Consider the following 20,066-nt stretch of genomic DNA (forward strand, 5'->3'; position numbering starts at 1 on the left):
AAATCTTACCCTACGACTACCAGGTCCAGAATACTGCTGGTTTTCTGTTCTACCTAATAATTAATTGCACCCACATGGTGTCGCAGGTCTAAATCAGTGCCTGATTTCAAGGAAATAATGAAAATAAGCAGTGGAACTGGCTTGAGGCCCAGATTTTAATTTGAAGGCCTTAGGCGAGGCATAACACAACAACCTTTTGACACATTCCAGTTACATTCTGAACTAGGATCAGTTCCCCCCCCAACTTAAATCATTCTGAGCTAAATAACAAAACCAGTCATATGGTGGGTCATTTTGCTCCATTAAATCCAAATGTGGCATTCTATCCCTGTGGCATTCTATCCCTGTGGCATTCTATCTCTGTGGCATTCTAGCCCTGATCTACAGAACAATGGCAGGAAACTGCTATGAGATCCTGCTCTCTCAAGAGGCTGCTGCCTTCTGCTTTTCACTTTGACTTTTATTGTAGCCCGTCATTTGTTGTGTCAAATTCATTTTGATGTTCAGAAATCGTAGTTAGGTTTGCCGTGCAAAAGTGATACTTTCTGGGGTTACTGTAGGTTACACTCTCTGTCGACATGATTAATATAATAAGGACAAGCACCTTGAGCCATGTATGTTATCTTTTTAGAAGATAACAATTGATTGACCTTTTATTTCTAGGATACAAATAAGATAGTTTGACTTTTACCTGACACATGGACGAGGCACAGCAAAAATAAGACGTATATCATAATTGTAATCCTCACAGCGACAATTCCGAAATCAGTTGTGTCTAATCCAATGATTGACTTAAAAGTAGACACTTCTACATTCCATCGATGGTCCCCAGTGTGCCAAAGAACCGCGCGCGTCTTTGCGCATTTCCATAAATTCCAGTAATTGTTTTGTTTTTGACGATAACTCTGTCTCTGTTTCTGTTCCAGGACATTTCACATTCTCCTCTCCAATCTGAGTGTTCTGAATCTGTTGTTCGTGAAATGGGGTTACTCTGGGTGGGAGAGGAAGGAAGAGCGTCACGAGGGGAAAGAGGTCGCTTTTACTCTCCAGCCAAGATTGGTTTTGATTTCAGGAACTGGAGAAGAATGTTGCACCATTTTATAGAGTAGACTTTATACATGTCATATAATTTAAGTTATTTTCACAGTCAATTTCCATTTGTCCACCAAATGCATTGTTAGCCAAGTCAATCATAGAAAATGTATCTAGGAACAAATGTCTTCATTGCTTTATGTATTTGCACTGTTTTGAAGATGCCCAACAAAAAAAACACAAAAAAATGCATGCGTTTTGAATTTCCCTCAGACATATTCTATCACTCTCTGCTTCTACATGCACAATGCTGACGCATCATTTTGCCATGCTAATAGTATGCACAATTGTTTGTTCTGCAGATACGTTCCGAAACTTCAAAGTCAGATCTATGAAATAACAACAGCCGGGTAACGTAATAGCTGTGTTCTTTCCCTCAAGTAAGTTAGTTGTGATCCCTGCAGATTGTGGTCATTTGGCCTCTACTTCACTGCTTCAACCAGTCTGAGGAAAGGAAAGGGAAAGGGGGATACCTAGTCTGTTGTACAACTGAATGCATTCAACTGAAATGTGTTTTACGCATTTAACCCAGGTTCGGGGGAGGGAGGGGGGGCTGCCTTAAATCGACATCCATGTCATCGCCGCACGGGGAACAGTGGGTTAACTGCCTTGCAGAGAACGACAGAAATATACCCTGTCAGCTCGGGATTCGATCCAGCAACCTTTCGGTTAGGGTCCAAAAGATTATGAACATTCTGCTTGTTGTATGTATGCTTACAGCTGCAATCAGATGGATCATGTCCATTCTCTCACTTTTTAACACTCATTATGAGAAACACTAAAGTACCACACACTTCTCTCATTTCTGGAGGGGCAGGCTTTGAAATGGAATGTTTTCTTAATGTTTCCTGATGGCCCCAGACAATTGAAGTTGACCCAACTTCTAATTGTTTGAAATGTCCTGTATTCCATGAGAGAGTTTTCAAAAGTGACAACACTTCAGCAATTGACAACAATTTTTTTCCAGAAAGGTGAGATCTTAACCTTTCTTGGAGTATGCAGCATTACTAGTTAACGTTTATGGCCCTTCTCATGATAAATAGTTACTTTTGGGGATGACCGTAGGTTACATTTTCGATTGCATTTAGTTACATGTAACTGGTTTTATACGGAGCGTAATTATTTCTGAGGGTTTGGTTCAGATAATCAGATAAATACTCTTCTGATATAATCTACAATTCACTTGTTATGCTTGTTTTATGTCATTGTACTAAACAGCTTGAAATAGGTGAGGAAACAACGTTTCACTGTACCATTGTATGTGATCACACACAGGAAAATACAAAGACTATGATGAGGTGCCCAGAGCAGGAGACTATTGTTATGTCTCCAGGTCAGAACGTTTACATTTTGATACAAGCTAAACAGAGGACTATACCGTGTTGATTCAGGTTTGCTGGCTCTTCGGTTCTATGACAGAGACCTCCATGTCCCTGATAATGTAAATAGACCATCACCTTAAGAGGGCCTTCCTATTTCCTCGACACAAGGTCACAAAAATGACGCTCGCAAGACCCCACTTATCTCTGAAGACAATGAGGACAGAGACTCATCTCATCAGCCACACTACTAGACTCTCTCAGGGTCACGTGAATTCCACACTTCTTTTGTTTGCATCAGTACCGAATTACCACTGCTTGTTCCCAGAAAGAATGAAAAACGTTGCACCACTAGTTCCCAGAAGAAAATAAAAATGCAAATAAATAAATCATTTTCATACATGTGCTCTCAGGAGGTAGCTGGAGCGAGGGTAGAACACATGGGCAGACAGACATGCAGGGAGACAAACAGACATCTTGCTAGTTGCAGGGAGAGTGGACTCTGAGAGGAAGCCCACAGGGGAAAAGACTGGATGCTGTGTCAACATAGTTACTTTTGACTGCAGGCTGCAGTGAGGCTTCAAGAAGCATGAGACAGGGTGTTTGTGTGTGCGCTTGCGTGTGTGTGTGTGTGCGTGCGTGCGTGTGTGTGTGTGTGTGCGCTTGCGTGTGTGTGTGCGCGTGTGTGTGTGTGTGCGCTTGCGTGTGTGTGTGTGTGTGTGCGCTTGCGTGTGTGTGTGTGTGTGCGCGCGTGTGTGTGTGTGTGTGCGCTTGCGTGTGTGTGTGTGTGTGCGCTTGCGTGTGTGTGCGTGTGTGCGTGCGTGTGTGCGCTTGCGTGTGTGTGTGTGTGTGTGCGTGCGTGCGTGTGTGTGTGTGTTACATGGATGTGTGGTGCGCATGTACGTGTGTGCTTTCCTGCGTGGATCTGTTTTAGGGGGATATAAAGGGTGGAACCCAGGCCCTCCTCAGACATGGTCCATTGTCCAGCGAGCTCTTTTGTTGTCCTGAGGTAATTATCAGTAGTGTTTGTTGTAAGAGCGATTTCTGCTGATTACTTCGGGTTCGCTTTAGATGGCACCGCCAGACAAAAGGCAAAGCGCCCCGTCTCTCCGCTTGCCTCGCACAAGGTCATCAGTGGGAGAGCAAACAATCAGGTTTATGGAGTTTACATTGGCTCATATCACATGACGATTGTATTCTGTTACTGTTATTGTAAAGAGCAATACACTCTTAGAAAAAGGGTTCCAAAAAGGGTTCTCGGGATGTCCCCTATAGGTGAAACCTTTTTGGTTCTAGGTGGAACTCTTTTGAACTCAAAGGGTTCTCGGGATGTCCCCATAGGAGAAACCTTTTTGGTTCTAGGTGGAACTCTTTTGAACTCAAAGGGTTCTCCCACTGGGACAGCCGGAAAAACCCTTTTATGTTCTTAGATAGCAGTTTTTTTCCCCAAGAATGTAGGATATGCTGGACAGCAGCATCCATTATCGTGCATATTGCACTGTAACTGTATTACAGTCTTATTACTTGAAGGTAATCTGAATTGAAAACACCAAACCTCAAAATCTAATGGACAAAAGCTGGTCTGTGAATAAATCTCAAACCGTAGAGGTGAATTTATAGCTGTGCACTCCCCTTCATGTTTTAGTACTTTTTGGACATTTAGTTGTGGTTTTAGTGGTGTCGGGAGTGGGGGTGAAAGTGAGGAGGAGGGGGAGGAGGAGGGGGTAAGGTCCTTGAGACTGTGAGAACTTTTGTATTAAATTCCCATTTCCACCCATTGTGGGAAGAGCTGGCAGAATTCCACATGCACTGACTCACTCACGCAAGCCCCTGTGAACTGGGGTAGGGGTGCAGTGTACACCTCTCTGGCCCCTTGAGACCACCTACCTCCCTTGCCCCCTCTCCTCAGTCTGGGAAGGAAATCGACTCCTGGGACCCTAACCCAGACCCCTGGGGGCTTCAGGGCAACCAGTGATTACATTAAACCTCTCTCAGTGTGTATATAACATGTAGGAAGTTACCCAGAGATAACGAAGTGAAATCTATGGCCGGGCTCGGAATCTCAAGCCGTGGGGCTCCTGTGTTTTGTACACTTTCATAGTCAGAGTGCTGTCTATCTGTCATCAGTATGGCTGAACAACAAGTCAAGGAGACTTCTAGTGCTCTCTCTGTGTGTGTGTGTGTGTGTGTGTGTGTGTGTTTAGTGTTTAGTGTTTAGTGTGTGTTTAGTGTGTGTGTGTGTTTACCATGGTGCATGGTGATGACACTTGTCATCTCGCCTGCCTTGTCATGTTTCCCGCTCCTCCAGCAGCCAGTGGAATAAACCACTCAGCAAATCCCATGCCTGCTCTGGAGAAGATATCCGGCCATAGCTCTGTGTAATAATAAACAGCATCCACCCAGCCGCCTCCATCATCAGAGGAGATGAAGACAGTGTTGTGGTTAGTCAGATGGGGTGACACCGAGTGGAGTGACAGTCAGCAGAGGGATGTGAGGTTGGCGTGTGTCACTGTCTTGTGGAAAGAGGATATAAGGTAAGCATAATGTAGAGTGAACCACCATCCTAAATGCTTCGCTAGCTAGTATGTAGTATATTGGAAGGTTTGCAAGTTCAATCCCCGGCCGAGTCGTACCGAAGACTGTAAACATGGTAAGGGTGCATCTCTGCTTGGCACTCAGCATTGGGGGTAAGGCCTTGTAACAGTCTAGGGTCCTGCAAGTTGCACACACACAAACACACACACACACACCATGATCATATCATGTCAGTATCACTCTAAGACTCTACAACAATGTACAGTGATAAAACAGTTTAGCTGAAACACTACACACTCCTCATGAATCAAGTGAAGTGCCCGTGGAAAGAATGCTCTGCTCGGTTTTGCTCCATATCCTTCCCATTTCCTCTGTTCCTCAGCAGTCTTCTTATCGCCAAACAAATGTGTTGAGTCATGCAGATAGGGTATATCTTACAGCATGCTCAACACAACACACACCTATCCGATGCCCAATCCCAGGTTTTTCCAGCTGCAGTAAAACTGTTGTTTTTATGTGTAGAATGACAATACATATTTATGTTTTTCCATCAGCTTGATTTACTAGACAGCTTTCTTGTGAACTTATAATTACACATTTTTCCAATTAAGTAATTGGCATTCATTGTCACACTCTGACCTTTAACATCTCTGTTTTCTTTATATTTTGGTTAGGTCAGGGTGTGACGAGGGTAGGTATGCTCGTTTTGTATTGTCTAGGGTTTTTGTATGTCTAGGGGTTTAGTAGGTCTAGGTATTTGTATGTCTATGGTGGCCTGATATGGTTCCCAATCAGAGGCAGCTGTTTATCGTTGTCTCTGATTGGGGATCATATTTAGGTAGCCATTTCCCTTTTATGTTTGTGGGTTCTTGTTCTATGTTTAGTTGCCCGACTGCACTACTCATATTAGCTTCACGGTTCGTTTTGTTATTTTGTTCGTTTGTTCAGTGTTTGTTCTTAAATAAAGAAAAATATACGCTTACAACACTGCGCCTTGGTCCGATCATTATGACGAACGTGACATTCATGTAATTCCACAACCCATTGCCACCAACTTATCAGTTATCAATCAATAAGAAAGTGCATCTCTACAGTTCAGTGATCTCTACAAGGACTGAGACAGTGCAATGGTTTTTATACTGGCTTCTCTCATTACAAACCATTCTAGACACTTTCTGTGTGTCCTCTGTACTGTGACAGTTGAGTGGAAATAGCCTCCACTTTATTGCTCCATGGACATGGAAACCGGGCGCCATGTTTCCAGCCGTACCCTCCCACCCTTAGTTTGTCCTGTCCTGGGAAGACAACATGGTACTCATTAGGCCCAGCGAGCCCCCCCAGCTGCTGCCCCGGGGTGAGGGTGGGGCCGGGGGAGGATGGGATTAAGGAGAGGGTGAGGGTGGGGAAGGAGGAGGATTGGGTGACATGGGTCCCATTCTGGAACAGGGTTAACCCATAGCTCCGGGGCAACAGAGCACCAAACAGGGGCAAGGCATGGAGATTGTTCTTAATGCACAAACCTGAATCTACAATGGCCACCTAATGTCTGCATATACAAAGTACACGCTCATAAGCATGTACTTTCCCAAACACACACAAATTTGTGCACGTGCACACACACACACACACACCACCCAAAAACTCCACACACACACCACCCAAAACCTCCACTGATGTGATTATGGAAAATCAGCAGATAAAACGAAGGAAGTGCTAATTATAACAACATGTATTACTGTGTGTGTTGTATGAGTAGCCTTACTGTGTGTGTTGTATGAGTAGCCTTACTGTGTGTGGTGTATGAGTAGCCTTACTGTGTGTGTTGTATGAGTAGCCTTACTGTGTGTGTTGTATGAGTAGCCTTACTGTGTGTGGTGTATGAGTAGCCTTACTGTGTGTGTTGTATGAGTAGCCTTACTGTGTGTGTTGTATGAGTAGCCTTACTGTGTATGTTGTATGAGTAGCCTTACTGTGTGTGTTGTATGAGTAGCCTTACTGTGTATGTTGGGTTGTATGAGTAGCTGTGTGTGTTGTATGAGTAGCCTTACTGTGTGTGTTGTATGAGTAGCCTTACTGTGTGTGTGCATGAGTAGCCTTACTGTGTGTGTTGTATGAGTAGCCTTACTGTGTGTGTTGTATGAGTAGCCTTACTGTGTGTGTTGTATGAGTAGCCTTACTGTGTATGTTGTATGTATGAGTAGCCTTACTGTGTATGTTGTATGAGTAGCCTTACTGTGTGTGTTGTATGAGTAGAGTAGAGTAGCCTTACTGTGTGTGTTGTATGAGTAGCCTTACTGTGTGTGTTGTATGAGTAGCCTTACTGTGTGTGTTGTATGAGTAGCCTTACTGTGTGTGTTGTATGTAGCCTTACTGTGTGTGTTGTATGAGTAGCCTTACTGTGTGTGTTGCATATGAGTGTGTGTTGTAGCCTTACTGTGTGTGTTGTATGAGTAGCCTTACTGTGTGTGTTGTATGAGTAGCCTTACTGTGTGTGTTGTATGAGTAGCCTTACTGTGTGTGTTGTATGAGTAGCCTTACTGTGTGTGTTGTATGAGTAGCCTTACTGTGTGTGTTGTATGAGTAGCCTTACTGTGTGTGTTGTATGAGTAGCCTTACTGTGTGTGTTGTATGAGTAGCCTTACTGTGTATGTTGTATGAGTAGCCTTACTGTGTGTGTTGTATGAGTAGCCTTACTGTGTGTGTTGTATGAGTAGCCTTACTGTGTGTGTTGTATGAGTAGCCTTACTGTGTGTGTTGTATGAGTAGCCTTACTGTGTGTGTTGTATGAGTAGCCATCAAATCAGCCCTTTTTAGTTCTACTAAAATTCTAGCTTTCTCAGCCTGATAGGCTGAAATTGTAATTAGGCTTACAGGAATAGAATAGCTTTCCCATTGGAATATTATTATTAACAAGGAAGGGGAGTGATACTTTATCCAGCCAGAATGGCTCTGGAATATTACAGTCGATTAGGAAGTTGAATAACACTTTGGAGAGCCGTTGGCTGAAAGACAAAAAAGGGAGGGGGAGAGAAAAAGAGAGAGAAAGCAAAAAATAAATAGAGAAGGGAGTAGTAAATATAGCAGTAGGGCTATAAAACAAGAGAAAAAGAAACAGACTGTGTTCCCGAGGACACAGAACAAAGGGAAGGAGCAGATAAAAATGAGAGAAAAGTTTAACTCAGGACAAAAAAAGAGCGAGAAGAAATTAGCGAACAAGTGAGAGTGACAGAGCTAAAGAATGTCAGTGAGAGAGACAAAACCATGAGCTCTGCTAGTCAGTTCGCGCTCTAGCCAGTGGAAGGCTCTTGAGCAAAGGACGTTGTGCTGCAGGTGCTGATATGTGTTCAGGAAGTGGCTGGAGCGCAGGGCAGGAATCACCCAGTGTGCAGCCCAGTCAGACAGAACCAGGCATGGGCAGCCTGGAGCAGGGTCAGAGACAGGAAATCCTGTGGGTCTCCTCTCGGTCTTCTGGGTGCTTGCTCAGCCCTCCGCCCAGGGAGAAGGGACTATGTAGTTCCCAAAAGCTAAAGATGAGGTATCTAAGAACAGTGTGATGTGTTGATAGTGATGCATGTTGATTCACAGGCAGTGGAAGGTCAGCTCTGGTATTGAATCTAAACTGCAGGTCTAATCTAATCTCTTAATGACATTTTAAGTGTGAAATGCAAACAGCTAGAACCCCCCCCCCCCCCCCCAGCCCTCCATTGTAATATACTATACACATGTACATGTGTTGTTATTTGCCCGTCTTTAAAAGAGGCAACCACCATACCAGTGGGACAAACAGCACTCGATACCTGGAGAAACCTGATTGCTTGACTGCTGAGTGGCCAGATTGCAAGGTCACATTAATTAGGGCACATCGGAGCAGATTTTGTTTTGCAAAGGAAGACAAAAACAAACAATCATTATGATATCATCACAATCCTCATGCTATTCACCCGCTATATGTTTGGGATGGAGGTGGAATAAATGAAGGTGTGAGAGAGGTGTGTTCTACAGGTGTGAGACAGAGGTGTGTTCGACCTCGACTTAATTCCCTAACAATTCCACCACCTTTATTCATTGAGGAAACAATGATTAAAGTCTAGCCAACCTACCTTTTCCACGTGGAAAAAGCATATATTGCACTTAAATAACACCATTCGTGCACTGCAATATACAACTTGATAAGAGCCATTTATAAGAGCAAGTAGATGAGTAATCCATTTGGATAAGGGCATTTTAAATATAAATATACATTTCAATGACATCTATTTTAGACAAATGGAAAAAACAGTCATATGGCAGCAAACTGAAGTATATCAACATATCAACTTGTGAAATGCTGTGTCATTATGCAGATTTTTTAATTGTACTGCCTTTTAACCTCAAGGGATGGCCACTCTACAATTTCTTAATATTAGGTTACCCTGACTTCCTCTGTTTCCTATCATGTTAAATATTAGCCACTATCAGTATCCACCGTCAGTAGGCATAATAACCACACATATTCAACTGCCAATTTACTGTTAGTTCGCTACAGTTGGTACAACCTACATTATCATTCCATAAAGAAAATGTGTGTTGCTTCCTCTGTAATCACTGGCATGAATGTGTAGTTGTGGCTGAGGATCCTTAGTAACAGTTGATAATATATTTTTAAAAAGACATGTAGGCTAAATGGAGCGGAGCGCAGACCAACCTGAAACCGTTTGCATGGCGCAATACTTGGTCGTGTCATCACACAGTTCCATGATTAGTGCAGGTAATAGACGAGGGTAGAGCCTACTATTGTACAGTATTCTCCCTACTATAATACTATGTACATTAATCATCCAACATTAGCATGGGTTGAAGAACTGAATGTGGTAATTTTCAGAATGACTCAAACTACCGTTTTCTGTCTTTTGTGCGTAAAGGCCATCAAAATCTGTTTTTTTTAAATGATTTATAAATACTTCCCTAAATTTAAATAATCTACAAGATCAGAGTATTTTTAAATCTATCAATTGGTGCTGAAATTGAGACGAGTATGCATATATTTAGATTACTTTCTTTCATTGATCCCCAAATGTGTTAGTGATGTGAGAATACACAAATCAAAGGCTTGCATCATCACAAAGAGAACATTTTTTGCCAATGTCTTCAATATTTTTGTGAATTATCATGCTCCTTTCAAAAAATAAGGTTAAAGGTAGACTGAATGCTTGGTACACTCCGGAATTATCAGAAGTGATTCAAAAAAGTGATGATGCTTGGTTCAAGGCCAGGAACACAGGCTTAGACCCGGACTGGCAAGCTTTTAAGCAACTGAGGAATAATTGTGTAAGACAAATCAGAATGAATAAATCTGATTATTAAATAACCACTCATTTGGATTAAAATGATAACCTGGCTAAATCCTGAAGGGTTCTACTTCTTCCTCTCTGCCACAACAAATTAATTCAGACACCTCATTACCTCATCACTATTGGGCTGGATGCTGTATCGCGTTTCAGGTAAGACCCAGATGCAGACAACGTCGAATTAACAACAGTTTATTAATCCAACAGAGGCAGGCAAAAGACAGGTCAAGGGCAGGCAGGGGTCAGTAATCCAGATAGGTGTGGCAAAGGTACAGGACGGCAGGCAGGCAGAAAAGGTCCAAACTAGAAAACAGGAACAATCGAGAGACAGGAACAGAGAGGGAAAAGAATGGTAGGCTTGACAAAACAAAACGAACTGGCAACAGACAAACAGAGAACACAGGTATAAATACACAAGGGATAATGGGGAAGATGGGCGACACCTGGAGGGGGTGGAGACAATCACAAAGACAGTTGAAACAGATCAGGGTGGCGTCCACTTGACGTCCTACTTGGGCGTATACCTGGTTGACCGGGGTGTCAGTGTTGGAAATCCACGATGAGGCCTGGGTCCAGGATGTCCCTGGTGTGGACCCAGCACCTTTCCTCTGGGCCATAACCCTCCCAGTCAATCAGGTACTGGAATCCCCTGACCTGAGGTCAAACCTTCAGGAGACGCCTCCCCATGTATGCCAGTTGGACTTCGATGAGTTTGGGGAGAGTGGTGGGCCTGGAAACAGGAGACAAAGGGCTGTGAGACATGGGTTTAACTCTGGACACATGAAAGGTGGGATGTATACGAAGGGTACGGGGCAACAGAAGACGAACGGCAGAGGGGCTAATCATTTTAGAAATGGGAAACGGGCCGATAAACCCGGGGTGAGAGTTTGCAGGATTCCACACGGAGGGGCAGATCCCGGGTGGATAGCCATACATTTTGTACGAGACGATACCGGGAAGCCGGGGTCTGATGGCGATCCGCTTGTCGTCGATACCTGGAGGTGGTCTTGAGGAGGGCCGACCGGGCTCTCCTCCAGGTACGACGGCAGCAGCGTACAAACATCTGGGCAGAAGGTATGCTGACCTTCTCTTCCTGCTCATTGAAGAGTGGGGGCTGATACCCCATGGAACATTCAAATGGCGATAGGCCCGTGGCAGAGCAGGGAAGGGTGTTGCGGGCATATTCCACCCACACCTCCTGCTGGCTCCAGGTGGTGGGGTTGGCGGAGACAAGGCAGTGCAGAGTAGTCTCGAGATCCTGGCCGGCTCGCTATGACTGGCCATTGGACTGGGGGTGGAACCCAAAGGAGAGGCTGGCCGACGACCCAATGAGGGTGCAGAATGCCTTCTAGAACCGGGATGAGAACTGAGGACCCCGGTCAGAGACCATGTCCATGGGCAGTCCATGGATCCGGAAGACGTGCTGCACCATGAGTTGGGCCGTCTCCTTGGCCGAGGGTAGTTTGGGGAGAGGAACTGTAGTTCTTCGTTTGTAGAATGAAGAGAGTCGGACCGAAATGCAGCGTGTAGGTTACTCATGACTTTAATGAAAGAATATAGCGATACATGAAATAACTGAATGAATACAAAACAACAAAAGGAACGTGAATTCTAATTACAGCCTATCTGGTGAACACTCCACAGAGACAGGGACAATCACCCACGAAATACAACGCGAACTCAGGCTACCTAAATACGGTTCCCAATCCGAGACAACGAGAAGCACCTGACTCTTAATTGAGAACCGCCTCAGGCAGCCCAGCCTAACAACACCCCTACTCAACCGCAATCCCAATAATACAAAACCCCAATACGAAATACAACACATAAACCCATGTCACACCCTGGCCTGACCAACTATATAACTAAAACACAAAACACTATGACCAAGGCGTGACAGGAACGAAGTGGGCAGCTTTGGAAAACCGGTCGACCATAGTCAGGATGGCAGTGTTGCCATCCTGAGACGGGGGGAGACCCGCGACAAAATCCAGGGATATGTGGGACCAGGGACAGTGAGGGACAGGCAGTGGTTGAAGACCAGCCGGAGCTTGCTGAGGAGTCTTGTTCTAAGCACAGACAGTGCGACAAAAACGGCGACATCCGGAACCATAGTAGGCCACTAAAAGCATTGTCGCACGAAGGCCAGGTTTCTGACGAGAGTCCGGAAGGCAGGCAAGCCTGGAGGAATGGGCCTCCTCCAGGACAGCGTCAGGCATAAACATCCGGTTATCTGCCAGGTTTTTGTGGTCGGTCCACACAATGAACGGATGTTCCGCACTTTCCATCCAGTGCCTCCATTCCTCTAGCGCCATCTTCACCGTAAGAAGCTCTCGATTCCCCACATCGTAGTTCCTCTCCGTGGCGCTGAGGCAGTGGTAGAAGAAGGCACAGGGATGCAGTTTAAGGTCCAGGGCAGAACGTTGGGACAGGACACTCCCACTCCGACATCTGAAGTATCGGCCTCCACCACGAACTGAAGGGAAGGGTCAGGATGAACCAAGATAGGAGCAGTGGTGAAGCAGTGTTTGAGGTCCCGGAACTCCCGGTCAGCGGCAGAGGACTACGTGAATGGAACCTTGGTAGAGGTGAGTGCAGACAGGGGGGAAGCCAAGGTGCTGTAACCCCGGATAAAGTGGCGATAAAAATGGACAAACCCCAGGAAACAGCTGCACCCTGGACGTAGGCTGAGGCCAATCCACCACGGCGCTCACCTTCCAGGGGTCCATCTGGACACTCCCAGCAGAGATGAAGTAACCCAGAAAGGGGATGGTGGAGCGATGGAACTCGCACTTCTCCACCTTCACAAACAACTGATTCTCCAGAAGGCATTGAAGAACCTGCCGGACATGGAGCACATATTCTTGGGGAGAGCGGGAGAAGACGAGGATGTCATCAATGTAGACAAAGACGAACCGGTTCAACATGTCACAGAGAACATCATTTACCAGAGCCTGGAACACAGCAGGGGCGTTGGTGAGGCCAAAAAGCATGACCAGATACTCATAGTGGCCGCTACCCATGTTGAAGGCGGTCTTCCACTCGTCCCCCTCTCGTATCCGCACCAGGTGGTAGGCATTCCGTAGATCCAGATTGGAAAACACAGTGGCCCCCTGGAGCGGCTTGAAGGCAGAGGAAATTAGTGGTAGCGGTTCTGAACCGTTTTTAAATTTTATTTATCCGTTATTTTACCAGGTAAGTTGACTGAGAACACGTTCTCATTTGCAGCAACGGCCTGGGGAATAGTTACAGGGGAGAGGAGGGGGATGAATGAGCCAATTGTAAACTGGGGATTATTAGGTGACTGTGATGGTTTGAGGGCCAGATTGGGAATTTAGCCAGGACACCAGGGTTAACACCCCTACTCTTACGATAAGTGCCATGGGATCTTTAATGACCTCAGAGAGTCAGGACACCAGCTTAACGTCCCATCCGAAAGACAGCACCCTACACAGGGCAGTGTCACTGCCAATCACTGCCCTGGGGAATTTAGATATTTTTTTAGACCAGAGGAAAGAGCGCCTCCTACTGGCCCTCCAACACCACTTCCAGCAGCATCTGGTCTCCCATTCAGGAACTGACCAGGACCAACCCTGCTTAGCTTTAGAAGCATGCCAGCAGTGGTATGCAGGGTGGTATGCTGCTGGCATAATACCATTGAGTCCCTGGTAGTCAATGCATGGGCACAAGATCTTGTCCCATTACTCCACGAAGAAGAACCCTGCGCTGGCGGGAGAGGAACAGATAAATCCTGCAGCTAGGGAGTCCCTAATGTAGGTCTCCATAGCATTGGGGTCCGGTCCTGACAGAGAGTACAGATGTCCCCGGGGAGGCGTGATGCTACGGAGAAGGTCAATCCCGCAGTCATAGGGTCGGTGTGGCGGAAGCGAAGTGGCCTGGGCCTTGCTGAACACCTCCCGGAGGTCCTGGTACTCCGCAGGGATGGCGGAGATGTCTTCCGAGCCCCCAGGGAGACGTCCCGGGGCAGGTTACGCTGTCTTCAGATAATGGGCGTGGCAGATCAGACTCCAGCCCATGATGGCACCAGGGATTGTGTTGCTGGAGCCAGGAGAATACCAAAACCACAGGAATCTGAGGAGACTTGATAAATAGAAATTAAATAGTCTCGCTGTGATTCCCTGACACCCGTAGGTTGATGGGAGTGGTATTATGAGTGAGCCAGCCTATAGAGCGCCCGTCCAGCACTCTAACATCCACTCTAACATCCATGGGAATGGAGAGGGGCTGAGTGGGGATGTTCAGCTCGGAAGCCAGGGTAGCATCCAAAAAGCTCTCATCGACCCCAGAGAGATTTAGACTGGTTTCCCCAAAGCAGAATGGCATGAAAAGGGGTGCGAGCAAGGGAAGCAGAACAGTTCTCCATATGGCCGAGCAGAGTACTCACTCCTACCGGTGAGCCTGGTCTTTTAAAGTACAAGAGGACACAAAATGACCAAGAGTCCCGCAATAAAGACAACTCTTCATGTTGATCCTGTATTGCCGTTCTGCTGGCGACAACCCAGCTCTGCCTAATTGCATATCGTGGTTCCTCCTTTAATAGTAGGGACCTTACACCGCAGGACTTAGAGATACCCAGTGTCATGGCTTCATTGCTTCAGACCACCACAAGGGGGAGTTAGAGCACTCATTATGCATTTGGGTCCCAAGGCTTTTATATGACCAATCATATCAAGTGGTTCCAATGATGAATTTGACGCGGGCCACCCGTCCCTGGTGGCTTTCTTCAACAAAGATTGCTAACAAAACATTACAGGGAAAGCAGGTGTAAGTAGTTAATGCAACCGCTGTGTCAGATTTCAAAAAAACTTTACGGAAAAAGAAAACCATGCAATAATCTGAGACGGCGCTCAGAACAATCAAGTCAACTGAGCCGCTATGTTTTAGTCAACATAAACCATAAATTACATGCTAAATATTCCCTTACCTTTGATGATCTTCATCAGAATGCACTCCCAGGAATCCCAGGTCCACAATAAATGCTTGATTTGTTCGATAATGTCCATTATTTATGTCCAATTAGCTATGTTTATTAGCGCGTTTGGTACACCTATCCAAACACTGGTGCTGGTCAACCTTTTCTTCGGACAAAAACTTCAAAAAGTTATATTACATGTCGAAGAAACATTTCAAACTAAGTACAGAATCAATCATTAGGATGTTTTTATCATATATCTTCAATAAAGTTCCAACCGGAGAATTCCTTTATGTCTTGAGGAGCAACGGATTACAAGTGGATCATGTGGGATGCGCGTGACCAGAAAATGACTGACACCTGTTCATTCTGTTCTATTCAGTCCCACAACACAATAGAAGCCTCATTTAAAATTCTATAGACGGTTGACATCTAGTGGAAGCCCTAGGAAGTGCAACTTCATTCATATCTCAAGGGGATTTCAATGGGAACTGTGTTGAAAACCTACCAACCTCAGATTTTTCACTTCCTGTTTGGATTTCTCCTCAGGTTTCTGCCTGCCATATGAGTTCTGTTATACTCACAGACATCATTCAAACAGTTTTAGAAAATTCAGAGTGTTTTCTATCCAATACTACTAATAATATGCATATATTAGTAACTGGGACTGAGGAGCAGGCCATTTACTCTGGGCACCTTTCATCCAAGCTACTCAATACTGCCCCTGCAGCCATAAGACAACAGCAGTCAAGCACCCAAGCTAACTTGCTAGCTACTTCCAGAGACAAATGAGAGAACAGATCACTGAACATTACTCGCCCTAGCAGAGCTTGTTAGGCTGTTGTGTTATCCAGACCGTCGGTGACTGTAACTGTGCTGTCAGATTGTGAGGTCAGAACTCTGAATTAACGAACGGACAACAGCATTCAAGCACCCAAGCTAACTGGCTAACATTGGCTGGCTTCCTAGCTACTTCCAGACACATAATGAGAGAACACCCCACTCTGACCATTTTACTCGCCCTAGCAAAGCTGGTTCGATTTTTCATGTTATCCAGAGCGTTGGTGACTAAAACTGTGCTGCTGGAAACGATTTATTTATGCTTTTTTGCAGACGTTTACTGACACTGGCCATGTTCAACAGGTTTTGAGCATTCGTAAATACATCAGTTATTCTGCGCTCTGGTACACTCAGACGAGAGTATTTTGTTAAGACATGTAGCTAGCTAGGTAAACAATGAACTATAATCCCAACTCATGACGTTACTACCCTGCATGAATCTGCAGGTAGCTAACCAACCAGATTCAATATTAACTAGCTAACATTAGGCTATAACTAGTCAAGCAAATGGCTATGAGATACGAATAATAAGATCATACACGTAACATTAGCTAGCGAGCCAGCCAGCTAAGGTTGGCTAGTTAACAGTACACTTTAACATGAAATGAAGCCACTTTCTGTCAAAATTAGAAAAGTGTATTATCTGAAAATGTAGCTACCTAGACTATCTTACCCGTATACATCATGGATGGACATGTTTCCTGTCGGATACCATGGCTGCCCTTAGTTTAAAGATGAAATCCGCAGACAGGTGTTTTCTCCATCTCCTTAGCTATCATACTCGAATTCCACTGATTTCAAAACTCAATCCTCCAGAAAGTGGAGAGCATATACGTAACTTTAGCTAGCTAACAGTAGACTTTAACTTGACATTAGGCTTATGCAGTTTTACTACGCGATACATTTTTTTTAAAGCCTCGTTAGACAGGATTACCTAGACATACTGACCAGCTCAAATAGACAGAAGTATGCTATATGGCAGACCAATCCATCTCTCGGCATGTCCAGCCCACTCATTATCTCAGCCAATCATGGTTAGTGGGAAGGTTGCTCGCTTTTTCTGTGGATAAACCAACTAGGCTCATAATTTAACAATTTAATTTGTATTTACAGATGGCATACAAGTTTGTAATTAAGGCACATGAAAGTTCACATGTTCGAGAAGGCATATCTGCAACACCAACAAAAAGCATTTTGATAATTATCAAACGGCTCTCCTGTGAAGTAGTGACCCACAACATACACATGGTTTCCTGAAACAGGTCACATTTGAGATTTTTCAAAGTAGCCACCCTTGGCCTTGATGACAGCTTTGCACACTCTTGGCATTCTCTCAACCAGCTTCAAGTGGAATGCTTTTCCAACAGTCTTGAAGGAGTTCCCACATATGCTGAGCAATTGTTGGCTGCTTTTCCTTCCCTCTGAGGTCCAACTCATTCCAAACCATCTCAATTGGCTTGAGGTCGGGTGATTGTGGAGGCCAGGTCATCTGATGCAGCACTCCATCACTCTCATTCTTAGTCAAATAGCCCTTACACAGCCTGGAGGTGTGTTTGGGTCATTGTCCTGTTGAAAAACAAATGATCGTCCCACTAAGCGCAAACCAGGGGATGGCGTATCGCTGCACAATGCTGTGGTAGCCATGCTGGTTATGTGTGCCTTGAAATTTAAATAAATCACCAACAGTGTTACCAGCAAAGCACCCCCACACCATCACACCTCCTCCTCCATGCTTTCATGGTGGGAACTACACAGAGATCATCTGTTCACCTACTTCGCATCTCAAAAGGACACAGCGGTTGGAACCGAAAAAATCTCAAATTTGGACTCATCAGACCAAATGACAGACTTACACCGGTGGCCAGTGCTCATGTTTCCTGCCCCAAGCAAGTCTGTTCTTTTTATTGGTGTCATTTAGTAATGGTTTCTTTGCAGCAAGACCATGAAGGTCTGATTCACAGTCTCCTCTGAACAGTTGATGTTGAGATGTGTCTGTTACTTGAACCCTGTGAAGCATTTATTTGGGCTGCAATTTCTGAGGTTGGTAACTCTAATGAACTCATCCTCTGCAGCAGAGGTAACTCTGGGTCTTCCTTTCCTGTGGCAGTCCTCATGAGAGTCAGTTTCATAATAGCGCTTGATGGTTTCTGCGACTGCAATTGAAGAAACTTTCAAAGTTATTGACATTTTCCGGATTGACTGACGTTCACGTCTTAAAGTAATGATTGACTGTCGTTTCTCTCTGCTTATTTGAGCTGTTCTTGCCATAATATGGACTTGGTCTTTTACCAAATAGGGCTATCTTGTGTACCTTGTCACAACACAACTGACTGGCTCAAAGGTGTTAAGAAGGACCTAAGATAGGGCATTTTTACAAGGATTAAATGTCAGGAATTGTGAAAAACGGAGTTTAAATGTATTTGGCTAAGGTGTATGTAAACTTCCGACTTCAACTGTATATGTCTTAAACCGACAGACAGACAACAAAAGAAGAACAGAGTGACAGCAGAGAAGATGCTGAGACAGATATACACAACAACATGGAGGAATACAAAATGGCTAGAGCAGAGGCAAGGTTATAGTGGTCCGTTTTATCTCCAGTGTGTTTTTACATATTGTATTTGCTTTCAACATGAGCTGGTTCAAAAAAGAGGAGGAGGACCATGTCTCGTCAGTCACTGGTACAGAAATGGTTGAGAAATGCTGTACTGTACTGCCAATGTTGTGTCAGCACTACTGCCTTTGTCTAAGTAGGGTGTGTCGGGTCAGTTGTAGGTGTGTGTGTATGGTTGGTGGCCAGCTGGGTGGGTGGTAGGGGGATGGGGGTGCATGCATTGATGTGGGCTGGTGTGATCAAAATGCCAGGAACTAATTATTGTCCCAGTCCTCCCCTGAAGGTAGGCACATCTGTAGAGTGCATTACAGGACTGAATAGGGTAAGTCTGAATAGCAAATACTGAGGTTATAGGACAGGCGTGTGTAGGAATGGCGTACATTTTGTGTGTAGGAAAGCCGTACATTTCCTCAATCTGAATCCCTCCCAATAAATATGACCCTACTATCCTGCCCGTCTGCCTGCCCTAAAACCAACTGAGGCCTCTTAGAAACTTGCTAGAAGCACACAGAGGGTCTGAGGTTGTGGAGTTTATGCTGCAGGTTTGGAGCAGGCTGGGATGTGGCCCTATTGTTTCCAGGGTCACCCCTCTTTTCCTTCCAGGGCTGCAGAAAGCCTGCTCTCTCCCTCAAGGCTGAAACCTCTTAACTAAACACAAAAACGCTTCACACATATATTTTCGGTTCCCCTCTCTCACCTCAAGACGTTCAGAGATGAGGTGGTTTTATGAGATCAAAGCAAGGTGTGTCTGTGGGGTATCCAATTTGTCATTTATTAATAAAATGTAAAGGGGACGTAAAGGGGACCTGTGTGGTTCTAGTCCCGACCGATATTTTAGCTTATAAATCGATCTGTATATACCATAGATCGAAATGGCATGCATTGAGCAATAGCCCTTGTTCACACGGACACAGACTCCTGGCTGAATCCTACAATCGTTACATTGTAGTGCAGCAGGAGAGAGCGGTTTCATCACGGTAGCACAATCAGAGATCGATATATAGCCATTAATCTAAAAGAATGAATAGATTTGAAAGAAAAGAAACACTTGCTGTTTGTCATAGACGGACAAGATTATTATGAGATGAAAGGCGAGTTCCTAAGGAGTTCAGGAAGCCGAGCTAGAGCTCTGTGATTAGTTCACAGCGACGGAGGCAGACGTTTTGATCAAGAGAGACCTTTAGAAAATATGCACATTTTCTCTAACACTAAACATACAAATATGTATTTGACAGTTATAAGGAAGGTGAAATCTTATAGTTAGTGGTTTTAGAATTTGATTATGCTATATTTAGAAAGCATGTAAGCATTTCAAGCCTTATCCATACAGTTTTGTTGAATAGGAAATACAATATAAAATATTTTTCATATTTGTACTGTGCACTTGAGCTTGTGTCCTCAAAAGG

The 20,066-nt window shown here is 44.7% G+C and overlaps 1 protein-coding gene across 2 annotated transcripts in view; it reads right to left on the reverse strand.

Annotated features, from left to right (window-relative positions):
• The window catches only part of LOC115145320 (tyrosine-protein kinase receptor Tie-1-like), a 28,588-nt gene extending 27,618 nt beyond the window's left edge, over positions 1-970 (reverse strand). For both annotated transcript variants that reach the window (XM_029686807.2, XM_029686806.2), the window contains exon 1: positions 692-970. In XM_029686807.2, the coding sequence (XP_029542667.1) occupies positions 692-734 (43 nt within the window). In that variant the 5' untranslated portion in view covers positions 735-970. The remainder of the gene's footprint in view (positions 1-691) is intronic.
• Positions 971-20,066: the final 19,096 nt, after the last annotated feature.

Source organism: Oncorhynchus nerka, linkage group LG17 (genome assembly GCF_034236695.1).
Source record: "Oncorhynchus nerka isolate Pitt River linkage group LG17, Oner_Uvic_2.0, whole genome shotgun sequence".
NCBI classification, from domain to species: domain Eukaryota; kingdom Metazoa; phylum Chordata; class Actinopteri; order Salmoniformes; family Salmonidae; genus Oncorhynchus; species Oncorhynchus nerka.